Source organism: Lampris incognitus, chromosome 10 (assembly GCF_029633865.1).
Source record: "Lampris incognitus isolate fLamInc1 chromosome 10, fLamInc1.hap2, whole genome shotgun sequence".
Classification (NCBI taxonomy): domain Eukaryota; kingdom Metazoa; phylum Chordata; class Actinopteri; order Lampriformes; family Lampridae; genus Lampris; species Lampris incognitus.
The window spans coordinates 15238101-15256684 of NC_079220.1; the positions used below are offsets into that span (position 1 = coordinate 15238101).

At 46.4% G+C, this 18584-nt stretch overlaps 1 protein-coding gene across 1 annotated transcript in view; it reads left to right on the forward strand.

Moving 5' to 3' along the window:
* Nucleotides 1-16230, forward strand: part of LOC130119739 (myocardin-related transcription factor A-like) — an 84869-nt gene extending 68639 nt beyond the window's left edge. The window contains exons 12-20 of the mRNA XM_056288345.1: nt 30-237; nt 2435-2625; nt 3131-4255; nt 4624-4818; nt 6336-6401; nt 12241-12378; nt 12470-12589; nt 14220-14271; nt 14438-16230. Of these exons, the coding sequence (XP_056144320.1) occupies nt 30-237; nt 2435-2625; nt 3131-4255; nt 4624-4818; nt 6336-6401; nt 12241-12378; nt 12470-12589; nt 14220-14271; nt 14438-15027 (2685 nt within the window). The 3' untranslated portion in view covers nt 15028-16230. The remainder of the gene's footprint in view (nt 1-29; nt 238-2434; nt 2626-3130; nt 4256-4623; nt 4819-6335; nt 6402-12240; nt 12379-12469; nt 12590-14219; nt 14272-14437) is intronic.
* The last annotated feature ends 2354 nt before the right edge of the window (nt 16231-18584 follow it).

The window sequence follows — 18584 nt, forward strand, 5'->3', positions numbered from 1 at the left end:
AAATCTTTATTCTTACATCCTCTGGACAGGTGGCAGAGCTGAAGTCGGAGTTAAAGCTGCGTAGCTTGCCCGTTTCTGGCACAAAGAATGATCTCATTGAGAGGTTGAGGGCCTACCAGGAGCTGAGTGAGGGAGGCGGTGTGGCAGGAGGCGCAGCAACAACCTCCAGAACAACAAGTATTAGCAATACATCACCGCTACAGCATCGCAACCCCTCCTCTTTGGTGCTTCAATCAGGTGACTGGGGAAATTTGATGAAATCATAGTTAACATAATTTCCCCTGGTGCAGTTAACTACAATCATGCAATTAAATCATATATATTCAGTCAATTGAGTATCTAATTTTCCTGGGAATTCTCTGTAGGAACAGTGTTTTCTTAGGAGAGAGCCACATGTGGGAGAACCAGTAGGGGCAGAAGTAGCATTAAGATTAGAGAAGCAGGTTAATAAATTCCCAATGCATTCTCAGCCAATGGTGACATGCAAGTTACCTTTCTGTGTCTGTATAGAGACATGCTGGGTGTTCAATAGATTCTAATGTTAAACCTCCTGCAGCAGTGTTTGACCTCTCCAGCTATTTTTACCTGGCACCTACAATTTTTCTTCTCGGATAACTCTGTCAAATATGTGAGTACCAGTATGGTTAACTGAGTGAATTAGGCTTATCAGGCTGTGATTGTTTGCCTTCTTTCATTTTGTGATCAAAATACACAACAAAAGGGTGTCGTGGCGGTGTATGCCATTGCCTACCAACACGGGGACCGCTGGTTTGAATCCTCGTGTTACCTCTGGCTTGGTCCGGCGTCCCTACAGACACAATTGGCCAGATGGGAAGCTCCGATTCTGTTTGTGATATTCATGGACAGGATCTCAAGGTGCAGCCAAGGTGAGGAGAGTGTCCATTTTGGGAACCTCAGAATTGCATTTCTGCTCTTCGCAGATGATGTGGTTTTGTTGGCTTCATCAGAATGCGACCTCCAGCGCGCACTGGGGCAGTTTGCAGCTGAGTGTGAAATGGCTGGGATGAGAGTCAGCACCTCCAAGTCTGAGGCCATGGTTCTCTACTGGAAAATGGTGGATTGCTCCTTCCAGGTTGGGGATGAGTTGTTGCCTCAAGTGAAGGAGTTGAAGTATCTCGGGGTCTTGTTCACGAGTGAGGGTAGGATGGAGCGGGAGATTGACAGGCAGATTGGTGCAGCATCAGCAGTAATGTGGACGTTGTACTGGACCGTTGTGGTGAAGAGGGAGCTGAGCCGGAAGGCAAAGCTCTCAATTTACCAGTCAATCTTTGTTCCAACCCTCACCTATGGTCATGAGCTTTGGGTAGTGACCGAAAGTTGTGAGATCGTGGATACATGCGGCTGAAATGAGTTTCCTCCATAGGGTGTCTGGGCTCAGCCTTAGAGATAGGGTGAGGAGCTCGGAAATCTGGAGGGAGCTCAGATTAGAGCCGCTGCTCCTTCACATTGAAAGGAGCCAGTTGAGGTGGTTCGGACATCTGATTAGGATGCCTCCTGGGCGCCTTCCTTTGGCGGTTTACTGGGCATGGCCAACTGGGAGGAGACCCCGGGGTAGACCCAGAACTTGCTGGAGGGACTACATATCCAATCTGGCCTGGGAACGCCTTGAGATCCCCCAGGAGGAGCTGGAGGGCATTGCTGGGGAGAGACGTCTGGAGTGCCTTACTTAGCTTGCTGCCACCGGGACCCGACCCCAGAGAAGCAGCTGATGATGAATGAATGAATAGAGGTTGTAATTCTCAACCTGAACCCTGCCAGGCTCAAATTATTTAATTATTCCAGCAGGTTTGAGAGGGTTGGGCGCCGTGGTGGATAAATGAACCTGAACCTGAAGTTGAACTTTAAAGTGAAAGCGGGCAGGGGCTCTTCCACAGTTGTGGGTCAGAAATTACAGTAAGGCAAACAAAAAAAAAGCTTTTTGCTGAACTGGTGCATTCACACTTGTAATTAGAGCTGTACACTTGTGATCGGCTCACCCAAGATGCATGCCATATATAGACTTGGAAGGGCACCTTGCATGCCTTACATAGACGCTTTTGCCAAAGTGTCATCATTATAGGACACTTTGGGATGAGAATGGGCTCAAATCCCTGGTTGGCAGAAAAAAAATCCAGGTGTCAAAAGTGTGCGCCAACTACTACTAACAGAGTTGCTTTTGAACAAGGCCCTCAACACACAGCTACTCCTATGAAGCTGTGTTAAGTGACAGGAAAAGAATTTAGACTCCGGTTGTTCTCGGCAGCTCACAAGTGTTAGCGTGAAATGGGGCTGTGCTGAAAATTTGCTCAGTCCATCCTCTCTGGATAACGAGCTCTGCAAAGGGCAAACAAAAGCAGAACAGTTTATCTAATGTTGTGTATCTTTTTTTCCATTCACCCTGTGTGCGTATTCTTCTCTTGAAAACTTTCTACAGATGGGTTCGTCGCCAGCGTTGCTGCAGCCAGCGCGCTGTTTGTCTCCACGGCAACAACCCCCCCACAGCAGCTCATGACCTTTGGCAGTGCTGCCTCCTCCCCGCCTGGTTCCCCTGCGCCCTCTGACCACTCTGCAGTCGCCATGAGCCCGGAGGATACCAGTTACCACAGCGACACTTTCGGAGAACTGGTCAGTTAATGTTTTTTCTTTTTGTTTTAATCTAATCTTTGTAAACAGGGGTATTCTGACACACGCTTATTTGAGTGTGCCTAGCTTTTTTTTTTTTTTTTTTTAGAAAGCGCCGAGTTACAACACCAACACTTTATTTTAAATCCTGTGTCATGCAGCTGGGATTAGAAAGTGGAGGATTTCTGGCCTATTAGGCTAGTAATGTTCTCTGTTATTACCATCTCGTCCCCTAATTACGTATCCTGCCCTTCGACTTGCATAAATGTCTGCTAGTCGTAAATAAAACCTTGGATCTTTCTTTGTTTGCATGTTTCTTTACTTTCAAATTAGCAAAGCCGACAAATTTCACTTTGAAGTCTCTGCATCATTTTTAAGCCCCCATGTGAACACCTGTTTGACATCAGTTCAAGTGCAATCACTGTTTCTTTGCTTTAAATTCAGATGCTTTCTCTCTCCCTCTCTCCTCCACATCAAACACACACACACACACACACACTCTCCCTAGGTGAGATCACCTCTCACCCAGCTCAGCCTCCAGCAAAATTCAACATCTAAGCTTCCTGCCACAGCCACCATCAAAGAAGATCTCTCTTCTTCTGCCCCAGAAAGCTGTCGGTTCTCCAGCAAACCCCGCCTGGTCTCGTTGCCTGTCTCCCCCACAATTCCTACTACCAACAAAGTGCCAACGATGGACAAAGACAAGATGCTGCTGGAGAAAGACAAGCAGATAGAGGAGCTGACACGAATGCTGAGGCAGAAACAGAGACTGGTGGAGGCGCTTCGGATGCAGCTGGAACACGGGAAGAGAGAGGGGGGAGGAGGAAAGGATGTCACAGAGCCTGCGCTTCTTGTAAGAGTCAAAGAAGAGCCTCCTGACGTGTCCAACATCCCTGCATCCTCCCCTTCCTTTTCATCCACCCAGCCTCCATCTTCCTGTCCTTCACCATCCCGCCGCTCTGAGATGGTCGTCACGAAAGTAACCATCAAGCAGGAGACAGTCGAATCAGAGGAGGCGGGGTCAGACATGACCATGCTGATATCACCACCATCTCAGGGCCTCCTGCACACTTTCTCCCAAACGCAGGAGGGGCAAGAGCAGATTCAGCTGCTCGTCAAACCAGAGCAGACCAGCACGAAAACACAACAGCAACACTTACGTCTGCAGCAGACAGCTCTGCAGTTAGCACAGCAGCAGGCCATACAGAAGCTATTGCAACAGCACAACATTCAGAACCAGAAGCAGACACTCCAAAACAACCAGCAGAACACCAACCAGGCGCCTCAAGTACAGCACAACTATCAGAGTCTTCAGAAACGGTCTCAACAGAGGAAGAAGAAGTCACATAAGCAGCAGCTCAAACAGCAGCAGCAGCAGCTATTGCAATCATCACCACAACAGACCAAACAGCAGCAGCAGCAGCAGCAGATCCAGCTGAAGCAACAGATTCTGCTGAAGCAGCAGCAGTTGTTGTTACAGCAACAAGTTAAACAACAGCAACAGCAGCAGCCCAAACAGCAACAAGTAAAACAGCAGCAGCAGATCCAGATACAGACGAAGATTCAGCTAAAGCAGCAACAGTCTTTGCAAACGAAACAACAGAAACGACAGGCGCAGCAACAGCTACAACAGGTCAGTACAAGGCTGTTTGCTATTAACTGTTAACAGTTAATAGTAATTAACAGTTCGGCTTCAGAACTGTGCTCACTTTTTTGTATACCGATTTTCATGGACAGTAAGGAAAACTCTTTGGTATAGTCTAGTATGTTGAAAATATCAATGTGGCATGGGCATAATGTTTTAAAAGTAACATCATTATTATCATTTTTTTTATCAGGTGATCTATTGCAGTGGGTTAGTGAATTACTGGATTTGTTATAATTTATAAATGAATTGAGATTTCATGCCCTATTTGGGCATGCTGATGTGAAAAACTGCAAGAAATCACTCAGAGACTGAATGAATTACACTTGGTGAAAGTTGTTGCTGGTCTTATACAGGTTTCTCAAGTATTCATCAACCAGCAGTCAGGTTCGGCCCCCTGCCCGTTAGACCTCCTCAGGACTGGCTCAGCCCCAACACTGATCACTGACAAGAATGGTAACCACTTCCTGATTTCACTGACCAATCACATGACAGAGAACCAAGGGACTGACCCATCTGAGAACAAATTAACCAATCATATTACACTGCAGGTATGTAGCTCACTCGCCATCTGTGTCTGTTTGTGATGATCTCTATTTTTGATACATTTTTGTCGATCCATTAACAAAACTCTTGTTTTTCAATGTTATTAGCGACTGCAGTCTGCTCCAGTCAAGCTCCCCAGCCAACCTCTTCCTCAGCTGGTCAATGCTGATAATCAAGCCAAAGACAAGACACAAATGGGATCTTTAAAACAACAAAATAAAAAGGTTTGTTAAAAATATAAAATACATGATGGGTTTTTTTTCTTTCTAAGAGTGGTCTGGTTGTCAGGGTTTGACTGGGGGTAACATTCTCACCAATATAAAAATCTCAAAATAACAAATTTCTTGTTATGATTTGATATTGTGGAAGGATGGGTTTTGTCTTTGGAAATTCTTTGCCTTATCATATTCAGTTACTTAATTTGTACAGTTTAAAATTCATGCATGCACATACACATATGTTAGAAAGGTCAAAAACTGTCTCGCACTGCACTGTTATTAGAAATATCCAATAAAAGGCAGTTGCAAGGCTTAAGCTGAGTTTGGAAGACCAGCTGTGTACTATAAGTCTTTAACCTCTCATTTAAAAACAGTTAATGGATCCCCATTGCACATTTCATTCAGATCACAAACAAACCTTCGTAATATGTCTGTGGCAGCACAAGAACATTCCCTTAAAGACAGATGATAACAACTGCCCCAGTGAGTCCAATAACGGGGGAAATTAATGATGTATACTGTGTAAAACAATGATGGCGATCCTTCAGAAGAATATCTGACAGTAGTTTAATGTATTCTGGTGGTGACTATTATTACTCTGCTAATTGCTGTGATGACAGCCTCCATTACTATGATTTATTTTGTTCATGCAGAAGAAAACCAGACTCCATTGCGTCCCCTTTTGATTGAGATGTAGGTTATCTCTTGTCTCTGCAGCTGCAACCGGTTCCATTGTTGTTTTAGGAGAAAATTGTGTTTTGAAAATAAAACGTGTCAGGTTTTGACTTTAAGTGCAGTATATTGATCATACACACTGCTGTTGTCAGGTATCTCTTTGTCCTGAGATGATTGTTTTTTTTGTTTTTTAAATTTTCCTTCATAATGCATTAAAACTTCTGGGCAGCACCAGCCTATCTGGTGAAGTTGGCCTGTGACTAGAGGGAAGCTGGCTCCTGTGCGCAGTCTGACTGGGAAAATCTGGGTCAGGAGGAACTAAGAGTTACTCTTTCCCCTCCATCAATAACAATCATGAAGTTGTATTTTAAGCCTGCCACTTAACTCTACTGTTCCAGAAGAGCTGCTTAATTGCTCACCAACAGCAAAAGACTGTGGTTTTACTGGTTCACATGTGTGTTTCTGTCACTACGAATATAAGAAAGGAGTGTGCTGAAAAAATGAGAATAAAATCTATTTTAAGTTCACTAATTTCAGATGTTTCCATGGTTTGTGCTGTTCCTGCAGAATATCCCTGCAATGCAGACATACGTATGTTTATCTTGACTCTGAATTTTGACTGATTATAGGCGGAAAAGGCAGGATTTCAAGTGGCTACCACCCCCTCGACAGCCATCTCATCCCCTAGTCAAAAGGTATGACACACTACACACCTTACTGCGTTTATTACATACCAATTAATGAGCATCTGATTGTCTCACTCGCATTACGTTTCATCCCGTTACATTACGCCATGTTGCATTATGATGTTTTGTGTTGAAAATGTTACAAATACCATGGAACGTTTTGGTTTGCTGCGTTGTATCATGTCATGTCATCAGATGTTATATTGTCTAACATGTTCCAATGTGACTTGTGTAAGATGGCGTTGTGGAGGATGACATAAAGGAGACGAGACCACTTCTCCTTTTGACCACACAGCCGTGGGGTCGTTTATTTCCTCCACTAAACTCAAAGTGCACAGTTCACAATTATTACTTCAGGCTGCTCGACATGCTAGCTCACACATCAAAACCCCTCCATCTACCCACAATCCCCTTCTGCTAACCCCTGAACCCATCTTAAAGGGACAGTCTCTGGTAAGCATGGTGATTGTCTAACCTGCTTAAACTAGGTCACTACACCCCCCCCCCAGAATTCAAAAGAAAAAAAATCAATGTGGTGGGGGACGGATAATGCGGCCAAAACGGCTCCTCTTGAAGGGTGTTGGGGCAGGGGGGCGTCCACGCCGAGGGGGCTGGGCCAGTTGAACCGGCCAGTCCAAGTCCAGGTGAGGCGGTCCACTGAAACCCGCTCCAGCTTACCGCTCATGTCCACCACAAAGTTCTTAGCCCCTGCCGCCAGGACACGGAAGGGGTGGTCGCTGGGGGGTACGGTGGGTGTCTTGGTGGATGAAGATGTACCCAGCTGACTGCAGGTCCTTGGGGACATAAGACTAAGGGAGGCCATGCTGCGAAGTTGGGACTGGAGTGAAAACGCTGACGCTGGGACCTGCAGTGGCTAGCCGTAAACCAGCTTGGCCAACAAGGACTGGAGATCTTCCTTAGGGGTGGACTGCAGGCCCAGCATGACTGACGGGAGCTGCTGTCTGTGAGGCTGGCCCAAAGAGCGGCCTTCATAGAACGATGAAACCGCTCACACAAACTGTTGCCCTGCAGGTTGTATGCCATGGTGTGGTCGTTGGGCTGCAACTAACGATTATTTTGGTAGTCGACTAATCTGTCGATTATTGTTTCGATTAGTCGACTAATCTAACGGTTATTTATTTCACACCCTCCATCTCTGCTTCCTGAGGGCGCGGATCCTCTTCCGGGCTCCAGTGCACGTTTTACCTCACATGCTTAAGTCTGCACACTTGTGAATGTCGCCCTGTGTCTCTCTGCCTTAACATAACATGATCCCATAGCGAATTAAAATAATGACTCATGAAACATTTGAATTTGGAACTTGTTTTGGAGCTACTTGTTTAATCAAATGCATCATCAATCATAATTAAAACTAAATAAATACATTAAATAATACAAATGAAAGTAAATGCATTATCAATCATAATAAAAACAAAATAAATAAATTAAATAATACAAATTAAAGTGCAAGTCAAAACGTAAAGATAATGCGCAAATAATGTTTTAAAAGTAACTCAAAATAGCAGCCTCTGCCCCAGCACCGCGGTTCTGATGGGGCTGTTAACCTGGTCCAGGAGGGGGACGTGGATCCACTCACTAGGCTCCACCATCTCCAACAGGAGGGGAGAATGAGTCAGCTCAGACAGACTTGTAGGTCTTTTGTTTGCTGTGTGTGAGTGAGAGGAGCTGTGCGTGTGTATATGTGTGTCTTACTCTGATCTCCTGCAGTTCATAAACACTTTAAATTGCAGTGCAGGAACGTGAGCATGTCGACGTGCTCTGGAGTGAGGCTGGCTTTCTTCTTTGAGGCGATGTTCCCAGCTGCTGAGAAGAGACGCTCAGAGGGAGTAGAAGTAACTGGAATACACAAAAACGATTTGGCTTGTGATGCAAGGGTTGGATACTTTGCCTCATTCAATTTCCACCAAGACAGGGGACTCTGTCTTTGAGAGGGGCTGCTCTCCGAAGTACGTCAGCACTTCATTACTGATCGCTTGGTTGCGCGCATCCTGTTCATCATTGGTCTCACTGTCACTGGCTGTTGAGTCACATCCAAGCAGTGAATCGAGAGCTGAAACAGACCTATTTGTAGTTCCCTCAGCTGAGTCTGTGGCATCCTTGTCAGCTGATGCTGCTGTGGCTTCTTCATTCCCACTGGTGTGCTGGTTATTCACAGTACTCCCATCCTTGGACTGTAGGGCCAGAGCTTGTACTTTATTCTGAACACTGAACCTCTCCTCTGGTGTCAGGAATTTCAGTTTTTGAAATCGTGGGTCTAGTGCAGCTGCAATGATCTGTTTGCTTGGGTCATCATCTGTGATGGTGACCTCTCTTGACCAGCGTGCAGTGGTCTCCTCTGAAGCAGCCGCCTGGAAGGCCTGCACAGGAGCTGTATCATAGGCAGTGTGGGTGGACTTCAAAAGCCCTCTGACTAGTGGAGGGAGGGCGGAGACTGTCACATAGCTTTCACCACTCAAGTAGACAGTGGCACATTCAAAGGCCTGGAGAGCTTTGGCCAGTTCATCTAGCAGGGTCCACTGATCAGCTTTGAGGTCTAGGTATTGTTTCCCTCTCTGTGTTACTGCCGGGTCAGACAGTCGCAGTCAGTGGCCATCTCTTTTCCAGCATGTGAGTCACCATATAATAGGTGCTGTTCCACCTGGTAGAGACATCTTGGACAAGTTTGTGTTCCGGGGTCCCCATCTGTTTCTGCTTTGTCTTAAGCTTGCTTGAAGCCAGTTCGCTCCTTTTAAAGTGCTCGACGAGACACCTCGCTGCTCCCAGTGCTTTACTGATCTGAGGGTGTTTCAGTGCACGATTGATCACCAACGGTAAAGTGTGGCCTGCACAGCGGATAGACACCCACCCATGTTTTTCCTGCAAGATGTTTGCAGCCAGTACGACATTGGAGCCATTGTCATGAACAACTGCCACAATCTTGCTTGGAGGGATCTCAAACCTTTCCACAGCCTGCTCAATCCATGCAGCAATGTTGGGTCCAGTGTGCCGTTCTTCGAGTGGCATGGTTGTAAGGCAGAAGCTAGTGAGCTCCCAGTCATCACTTATAAAGTGACAGGTGATGCCAAGATATGCCTCTGTCGCGACACTGGTCCAGGCATCAGTTGTCAGGGCAATCTTGTTCTTGGTTGCTTTAAGAGCATCTTTAACCTTACCAAAAGTAGCTTCATACTTTCCCTCCATAAGCTTAGTAAAATGAGTTCTGGAAGGTAAGGTGTAACCTGGATGGAATGTGGTGACCATCTGCTTAAATCCCCCATCTTCAACCATGGATATTGGTCTCATGTCATTGACGAGCATGTTGAGGATGCTCTCTGTTAAGACTCCAGCCATTTGAGGGGTGCATGAGCCTCTCTTCAGGATGAACTCATCCACACGCCTTTGCTTAGTACTAAAATAGAAAGAGAACAAAACAGAAAGCTGTATTAATTATCATCACAAGTTGTAGGCTATGGTATCAGTTTATCTTAGTGTACTGCCTAATACCAATTAAACCATTTAAATGAATAAATATCTTACAACTGAATTATTGATATGCTCCAACCCAGTCTAACTAGCTAACGCTACGACAAGCTACAGCTGATTAGAGCGCACTGGGAAAGCTAGTTGACTGTCTAGGCTACAGCCAGCTCACGTTAGTACCGTGTCGTGTTTTTGCAGACTGCAGATTGACTAGCTAAGTAAGATAGCTAGCTAATGTTAGATGGTGCTAACGTTCCCCGTCTCTGCAGTCTTGCCTGCGCTTTAGCCCAAAAAGCTCAATTTTTTTCAACTGAAAAAAAAAGAAACCTAGAGCCCATAGCGCAGTAAGTTACTGCAGAGTCAGTGAATGTTAGAACTCGTTAACATTTAGCTCACGTTAGCAATCTTAACTTAGCTAGTTAATACTCCAGTCTGCAAAAACACGACACTCGGTGATAAATGACGGAGCTAAACAACTCTAAGCTGTAGTGTGCTATGCTGCAAGCTTGGTGCTGTTTAGCTAATGTTACATACAGCTCGTTGGTGGATACGCAGAATCCACATAACTGAAATAGCGTTCGCTTAGCAAGCATCACCCTTGAGACGTTCTGTTTTCCAACATGTAACTTAAGCTAACGTAAACATTACGATACTGTGGCAAACTAGCTAAACTTACCCATGATCCGAAGTAGCAATCATCGTGGCTCCAGGGTGCTTGCGTTTCAAATGCTCGTGCATCGCCGTAGTGCTGCTGTGGAATGCCAATTCGGCTTTGCATATTCTGCATTTACCTGACTTCTTTGGCTTGTCATCTGTGAAATACTCCCAGACTTTTGATAGTCTCGGTCTCGCTGGTTTTTGCTCTTCATTAGCCTCATTCGCTCTCCTTTCCGCCATCATTCATACGCTTTCTTCTTCTCTTCGTTGTTCATGCAAAATGCAGTTATATCAGACGATGGAAGCGATACTGCCCCCAGCACTTCCTATAGGGCATTGCAGTTACAAATGAACATTTGTGCGGTTTTGAGTTACCGTTACTGGCTCTGATTGTTTTTATACGACGCGTCGAAGCTAAAATTCTGCGTCGACGAGTTTTTATGATCGACGTCGTCGATTATGTCGACTAATCGTTGCAGCCCTAGCTTCACCCCTAGGCCTTCAGCGACTGCAGTCCAAAGCTCAGACATAAACTGCAGGCCCCATTCAGAAGTGAGGTCAGACGTTGTGCCAAACCAGGCCACCCAGGACCCAGTGAACGCCTGAGCCACCTCGGCGGACATAGTGGATGACAGCGGAATAGTCTCTGGCCACCTGGTTGTCCTGTCCACCATGGTGAGGAGGTGAGTGAAACCACTGGAGGAGGGCAGGGGTCCCACTAGGTCCACACTGACATGGATGAAATGCCCCCTGGGCTCCAGGAACGGCGCCAGGGGGGCCTTGGAGTGCTGACATGCTATGCAAGTGCCTGCCCAGTCCTTGACGTCCTTCCTGAGGCCGTGCCACACGAGCTTGGCCCCCACCAACTTCGTTGATGCTTTTACGCCTGGGTGTGAAAGGCCATGGATAGCGTCGTAAACTTGCCACCGCCAGCCAGTGGGCACAATGGGCCAGGGCTGACCCGTGGCGATGTCACAGAGACGTGTTGTCGAACACAACGTCTTTCAACTGCAGCCCAGTGTCAGCGGTCCGGTAGGCCTGCACTTCCGTGTTGGCAGTGTAGTCGAGTTCCAAGTGGATGGCCCCCACCACCGCCCAGGATAGGCAGTCAGCGATGAAGTTGTCCTTGCTGGCGACGTGCCGGATGTCCGTGGTGAACTCTGAGATGTAAGAGAGCTGACACTGCTGGTGCCCAGACCACGGCTCAGTACCTTTGGCAATAGCGAACGTCAGCGGCTTGTTGTCCACAAACACAGAGAACTGCAGGTGGATGGCGAGAAACAAGCCAAGAAGCTCCTCGTCGAAGGTGCTGTACTTCCTCTCACTGCTGCGCAGCTGACAGCCGAAAAAAGCAAGCAGCTGCCAGGCTCTGCCCACCCACTGTTCATATACCGTCCCCATGGTGTAATCTGAGGCATCCGTCGATGGGTGCGCCAATAAGGTGGCGTCAGCCAGCACAGCCATAGCATCCTAAAACACCTGGTCTCTCTCCTCTGACCAGTCCACCAGGCCCTTGGGGTCCTTACCCTTCAGGGCCTCATACAGGGGGCACATGAGATGAGCCGGCCGGGGAATGAACCGGTCGTAAAAGTTCATCATGCCCAGGAACTTCTGCAGGGACTTCACCGTTTTCAGGCGTGGAAATCTGGCGACAGCGTCCACCTTGTCAGGGAGGGGGGGTTGCTCCGTCCTTTGTAACCTGGTGCCCAAGGAAGTCGATGGCTGGCAGGCCCAACTGGTACTTTGCTGGGTTGACAATGAGCCCAGGCTGGCTGAGCTGCTTGAACAGCTACCGGAGGTGGACCAGGTGCTCCGCCACGGATGTACTGGCAACGAGAATGTCATCCAGGTAAACAAACAAGAAAGGCCTATCCGTCAGCAGAGTCCATGAGCCGCTGAAAGGTCTGTGCAGCCCCCTTGAGCCCAAACGGCATCCTCAGGAACTCAAACAGGCCAAACGGCGTGGTTACTGCCATCTTCGGCACCTGGTGGTAGCCACGCATGAGGTCCACTTCAGAGAAGATGACTGCCCCCGCCAAGTGGACGGAAAAGTCCTGGATGTGCGGGATGGGGTAGCGGTCTGGTGTCGTGGCGGCGGTAATCACCACATGGGTGCCAACCACTATTAGCCTTCATGACCATATGCAGGGGGGTAGGCCCATGATGCCGAGGCGCTCCACGTTGGCTAATTCCTCACTGGCGATGGTGAACTTAGCTGGGTTGAGGTGCCGTGCGTGGGCGTAGACCGGGGGGCCAGTGGTGGTGATGTAGTGTTCCACTCCGTGCTTGGTGACTACTGATGAGAAGATGGGCTTTGTGAGGTCCGGAAACTCAACGAGCAGACACTGAAACTCATTCCTGGTGGCGAGCATCAATCAAGCGGCGGTTTTTAACATCCACCAAAGTCCATAAGCGAGTAGGAAATCTGTGCCCAGGAGGAGGATGGACACCTTCGCCATCACAAAGTCCCAGCCGAACCGCCGACCGCCAAAACCCACCCCCACATACCTCATGCCATAGGTGCCCTTGCGTCCACTGCTGTTGCGGGTAGGATGCTCTGTTACGCGCCATTATCAACTAGCCACCAGAGATGGTATCCTGAATAAGCAGTAGCCTGCCTTCTGGCCAACACTCAGGGCTACTACTGAGTGCCGGCCCTGGCTTTTCCCGCCCCGCTGAAGCTGCACGGTGTACGGCATTGCTTGGCTTTGGCTCCAAACCTAGGATGGTAGAAACTCAGTCCCAGCTGAGTCCTGCTGCCAATGAGAAACTGCTGCCACGCTGACGCCCGCAGCCTCAACTGGCGGTGGTGGAAGAGCGTGGGCAGGCAGCAGAGTGGCCGCACACTGCTGTCGGCTGGCCAGAAAAATCCTGTCAGCCTCTGCAGCCAACTCCCGAACGTTGCTGGTGGTGGACAACTTGGAACTAGCCAAGGCAGCACGGCTGTGTGAGGGGAGCTGACGGAGAAACAGTTAGCCGAAAAGGAAAGTGGGATCACATGAACCCAGCGTAGTCCATTAAGTCCGATGGCTTGCTGTCTCCCAAGCCTTGCAGCGAAAACAACCAGTCCGCCTGGCCACCTCTGATAGCTCAAAAGCCTGCAGCAAGTGTCTCTTAATCGTGCTGTACTTAGCCATGGGCAGCAGGGCTTGAAGCAAGCCCAATATCCATGACACCGTAGATGTTCCGAGTGCCACCACGATGTAGTAGTACCTGGTCTCATCCACAGTGATGTAGCAAACTGGACCTTGACGTGAGTGACCCATGCTGCCGCAGCCATCTCCCAGAAGTCGGACAGTTTGAGCAAGACGGCATTAGCCACTGCCCCTGTATTGATAGCTTCATTTTCCATGGCTCATGTCGGATCACCAATGTGGAGGATGACAGAAAGGAGACGAGACCACTTCTCCTTTTGACCACACAGCTGTGGGGTCATTTATTTCCTCCATTAAACTCAAAGTTCACAATTATCACTTCGGGCTGCACAACATGCTAGCCCACACACCAAAACCACTCTTTCGCATCTACCCACAATCCCCTTCTGTTTACCCCTGAACCCACCGTCTTAAAGGGACAGTCTCTGGTAAACATGGTAAATGTCTAACCTGCTTAAACTAGGTCACTAAAGAGTATGGATTTGATTCAGAACTCAGAGCTGCAACTAACCCTGGTATTTTAATCTGTACTCAGGAAAACACCGAGCACATAGAGGACTTCTTTGATATAATTTTTCAGACTGGAGGTAAGATGCATATTCAGTGTGTTGTGTGGCATTGAGTTGTTTTGTAGTCACTGGTTTTTTCATAGACTCATGATACAACCCTTTGACATGTAACATGTCGATAGCAGTACAGTAATATGAGTGTTTCAGTTCTGTGACATCACTGTCTTTTTTTTCTTTTTCTCAGAAATCAGCTCTTTCAAACCAACTCCGGACCTGTCCCTGGCCCAACTCCATCCCAGCTCACCTGTATCTTCACCTCCCTCCTCTCCGCTCCAGGTGATTCTATCACCCTCCATTCCCCCTAGCTCCAACACCCAACCGCTTTCACCACTTGCAACTCAGGATGAACCAATCGCCCCATCAAACACCACCGAGGAAGAACTACAGCTCTATAGTACGGGTAATGGACGACTAGAGGACTTCCTGGAAAGCACCACTGGCAAGCCTCTCCTGGGTGTGGAGCCTGGTGGCCTGCTAACTTTGATTGACGACCTCCACAGCCAGATGCTGAGCACCCCTAGCATTCTGGACCATCCCCCTTCCCCCATGGATACCGATGACCTGGGCTATAACTCTGTTGAACCTCCTGGGGGGCTGGGCTTTGGGGAGCAGAGACTGGACAGTATGGAATGGTTGGATCTCACCCTGGGAGAAGGGGTGAGTGAGGAAACTCCCACCCTGGCCCCGCTGGCCCCCCAAACGCCCGCCAGCGTTTTCTCCACCGATTTCCTAGATAGCTCTGACCTGCAGATACACTGGGACTCCTGTTTTTAGCCCACAGCAGGCTCACAATTTGTCTCAACCGAGGCTGACTTTTACTATTCGCTCATACACACAACCTTTCAGACGCGACAACCTTACACCCATTCCTAATATAATGCAATGCGAGCAAGCAATCATATTGTTTTCAGTACTTTTAATCAACCTGTCCTAACCATGTATCAACAACGTTTCGCAGACTTACTTCACCTCCAAGCTGTTTCCATCGGTCAAAATCTGCCCTTGTTCCCATGATGGTTTCCTGGCTTTCCACTCTAGTTTCTACCATTGACGTGGAAAGGCTGATTTCACAGGGTTGAGAAGCATCATATTCGGTAATAATAGTTATATTTTGTTTAAATATTAATATTTTCTGTAATGACATTTCGATAATTGCTCATTTTCATCAGGAAAAGAATGGGAAAAGGTATGGGCAAGAGCGCAAAATAAAGTGAACGTCGACTTGTTCCTATTTTGTGAATTTGCGACTGTCGGGATACTTTCCCAAGCAATATCACCCGGCATCCACTTGCAACCGCTATGTTAGGAAACAGTGTTAGATCATACTGACCTCTTACCACATTTTTCTATATGGAGACGCACCATTAAGCACTGCGTTATTATTTGATTCTTATGCACACTTACGTGGCAGGTCCTATGTCCCTACTCAGCTTAATGAGCAAATATTTTGCAAACACATCTGACAGTCTTTTGTGGTTAAGGACTCCAGATTTTGATCAGTCATGACTAAGTGATCCATTTACCTGATCCTCGCCTTTAGATCAGCTGCTTATATTTGCTATGACAATGTCATCAACGCTTTTACATGTGAAAATTAATAACTTTTATGTTTAGAAAATAAGAACTCGAAGACTTCTATGTGCTACCTTGGTATTTAAGATCGTCCATATTGTACCTGAACAAAATGGCTGATGAAATATACGAAGTCAGGCTAAAAGAAAAAAATTTATTTCACATGTTTAATTTTTACATTAGATTGCCGTGTAGGTCTTTTGTATGATGAGCTTCGTATCAGGGTTTAACTCATGTAATTTAAACATGCAACAGTAATTTTTAGATTTTATTTTAAAGGTGGGTACAGTTTTGGAAGTCATAGTTCTTACTACAAATCTGCCCTTTGGGACATTGTAAGGAATAAACAATAGTTTTGTATAGTGAAGCATCTCCCACTACAGTGGTTCCACTCCTTGGCAGTAATTCAACACCTCTATATATGAATATGGAGTAATACTAAAGCACCTTGTGAAAAACTGGTTCCCTTGTGCCGTACAAGTACAGTTACTTAAAGGATTCATAAGACTCACTCATTCTCACCTGCTGTGGCCCAGACATCATCGTCAGCCAACTGACAAGGACTATCTTTCTCCTGTGAGATTTTGAGGAGAACATGACATGTAGGCCTGTGATATTCATCGCTCCAATGAAACTTATTCCCATATTATTTGGGGCACATTATTTGGTATCGTCATCCATCTTGCATCTTTTTTTTTTTTTTTGGCCATGGTTCTGTTGTTGCAGTCGAGTGGCACAACTCGGGCTGAGTAACAGGGCTGACAGAAAAGCCCAGGCGAAAATATCCAAAAGACGCTCCTCTGCTTTAGCATGAACTGTTTGTATTCATCAACAGACTCCAAAGCGATTGCGACAACTGCTAACAGTAATTTGATGCTTAATTTAAGAGGGCAAACAATATTACTATAATAGCACTTTCCTCATCGTCAGTGAATTGATTTAACGTGTCTTTATGCATGCTCAAGGTAAGGAAATCACAGGAAGGTGAATCAGTTCATCTGGACACAACGTTTCATCACTCATCTAAGTGACCTCTTCAGTCTCGACAGACTGCAGGTATCCCCACCCTTATAAACAACGACCAGTTTCATATGCAAATTACCATGACCATTAATCAATCAGATTTTATTTGTATGGCACTTTTCTATCGTGCTTCACACAATAAAATCTCCCCCCTCACAAAAAAGTATAGATAAGTTTAAAACAGTTAGTAAAATAAAACTGATTTAGTAAAATAAATAAAAGTGCCATAAAAAACTGATTAATTAAACGTAACAACAATCGGAGCAGAATATATAAAAATAGCAAAATATACAAAACACAAACGCACACCAAGAACTTAGCCATAGGCTGTTTTGAAAAGTAAGGTTTTTAACCTGCTTTTAAATGTGTCCAGTGTGGGGGCCTCTCTCAGGTCCTCAAGCAGGGTGTTCCATCTACTTGGGGCGTAAATACAAAATGCAGCTTCCCCTGCTCTAGACCTAGCAAAGACCACTGCAATCGGACCTGAGAGTTCTTGCTGGTTTGTAAGTAATGAACATGTCTTGTATATATGTGTTAGTTTGAATATGTGTGTTGTTGTAGTTCTAGAATGTGTTTTTGTCTGTATGTTGCACTGCTGTGGGCTGCGGGAAACGGCATTTTGTTTCATTTCATGTGCGAAAGTACATGAGGCGAAATGATATAAGTGTTCCTGATTCCTGATACAGCGTGGTGCAAGGCCATTTAGCACTTTGTATACAGTTAACAGAATTTTAAAATCGATTCTAGTTTTACAGGGAGCCAATACAGAGGTCCAAGAACAGGCGTAATTTGCTCATACTTTCTAGTTCTGGTGAGAACACGTGCCGCTGCATTTTGAATAAACTGTAGTTGGTGCACAACTGATTTTGGGAGGCCGGTGAATACTCCATGCATTTATAAGAAGTAGACTAGACTGCTGCAGTGGATTAATTTCTCAGTCTGATATTGATAGAAAGCCCCTTGGTTTTGAAGTTGATGAGGCTCTTAAAATCTTCCTCTTTGGTTGAAGGGTAGCTAATCAGTGAATTCACCTGGTGTGGAGTCCGGCTGGAATGAAAACCTGCATACACATGGCACTCCATGGCACATGGTTAGCCACCGCTGATCTATATGAAGAGGTTGTTCCCTCTTCACATAGATGGCCTCTTTGACTCCCCCCTGATATAGATGGCTGAGGGGGGAGGGGGTTAACAGTACATCTGTCACCATCTTACAATGCTGTGATTGCTAACATTGCCAAATCCTCTGTGAATGGTTCACATGTTGAAACTCTAGTTAATGACCATGGCAATGTGCATATGGAACTGGTCGTTGGTTTCGGTGGTTATGCAACTGTATTGTTTATAAGGGTGGGGATACCTGCCATCAGTTTACCACTGAAGAGGTCACTGAGATGAGTGATGAAACGTTTCTCTCTCACGTTGTGTCCAGATGAACTGATTCAACTTCTGTGACGGAGCTACAGCTTTAAAGTCTCCATGCTTCTGTTTAAGCGGTTGCAAAGTGTTTTGTTTTCATTTGCCGTGCTTTATTTAGTAGGTGAAATTCTCCAGAGAAGTATACTGTTGGCCTGCTAAATGGTCCGATTTAAATGGGTGATAATCTCATAAGGAAAGTTGTCAGAAAACGACTCTTGTCCACTGTACAGTATTGTGTTTAAATGTGCTTCGGACATATATTCTAATATGTCACATGTGAAACTCATTGTCTTAATTCTTGACTTATGACTTATGTAG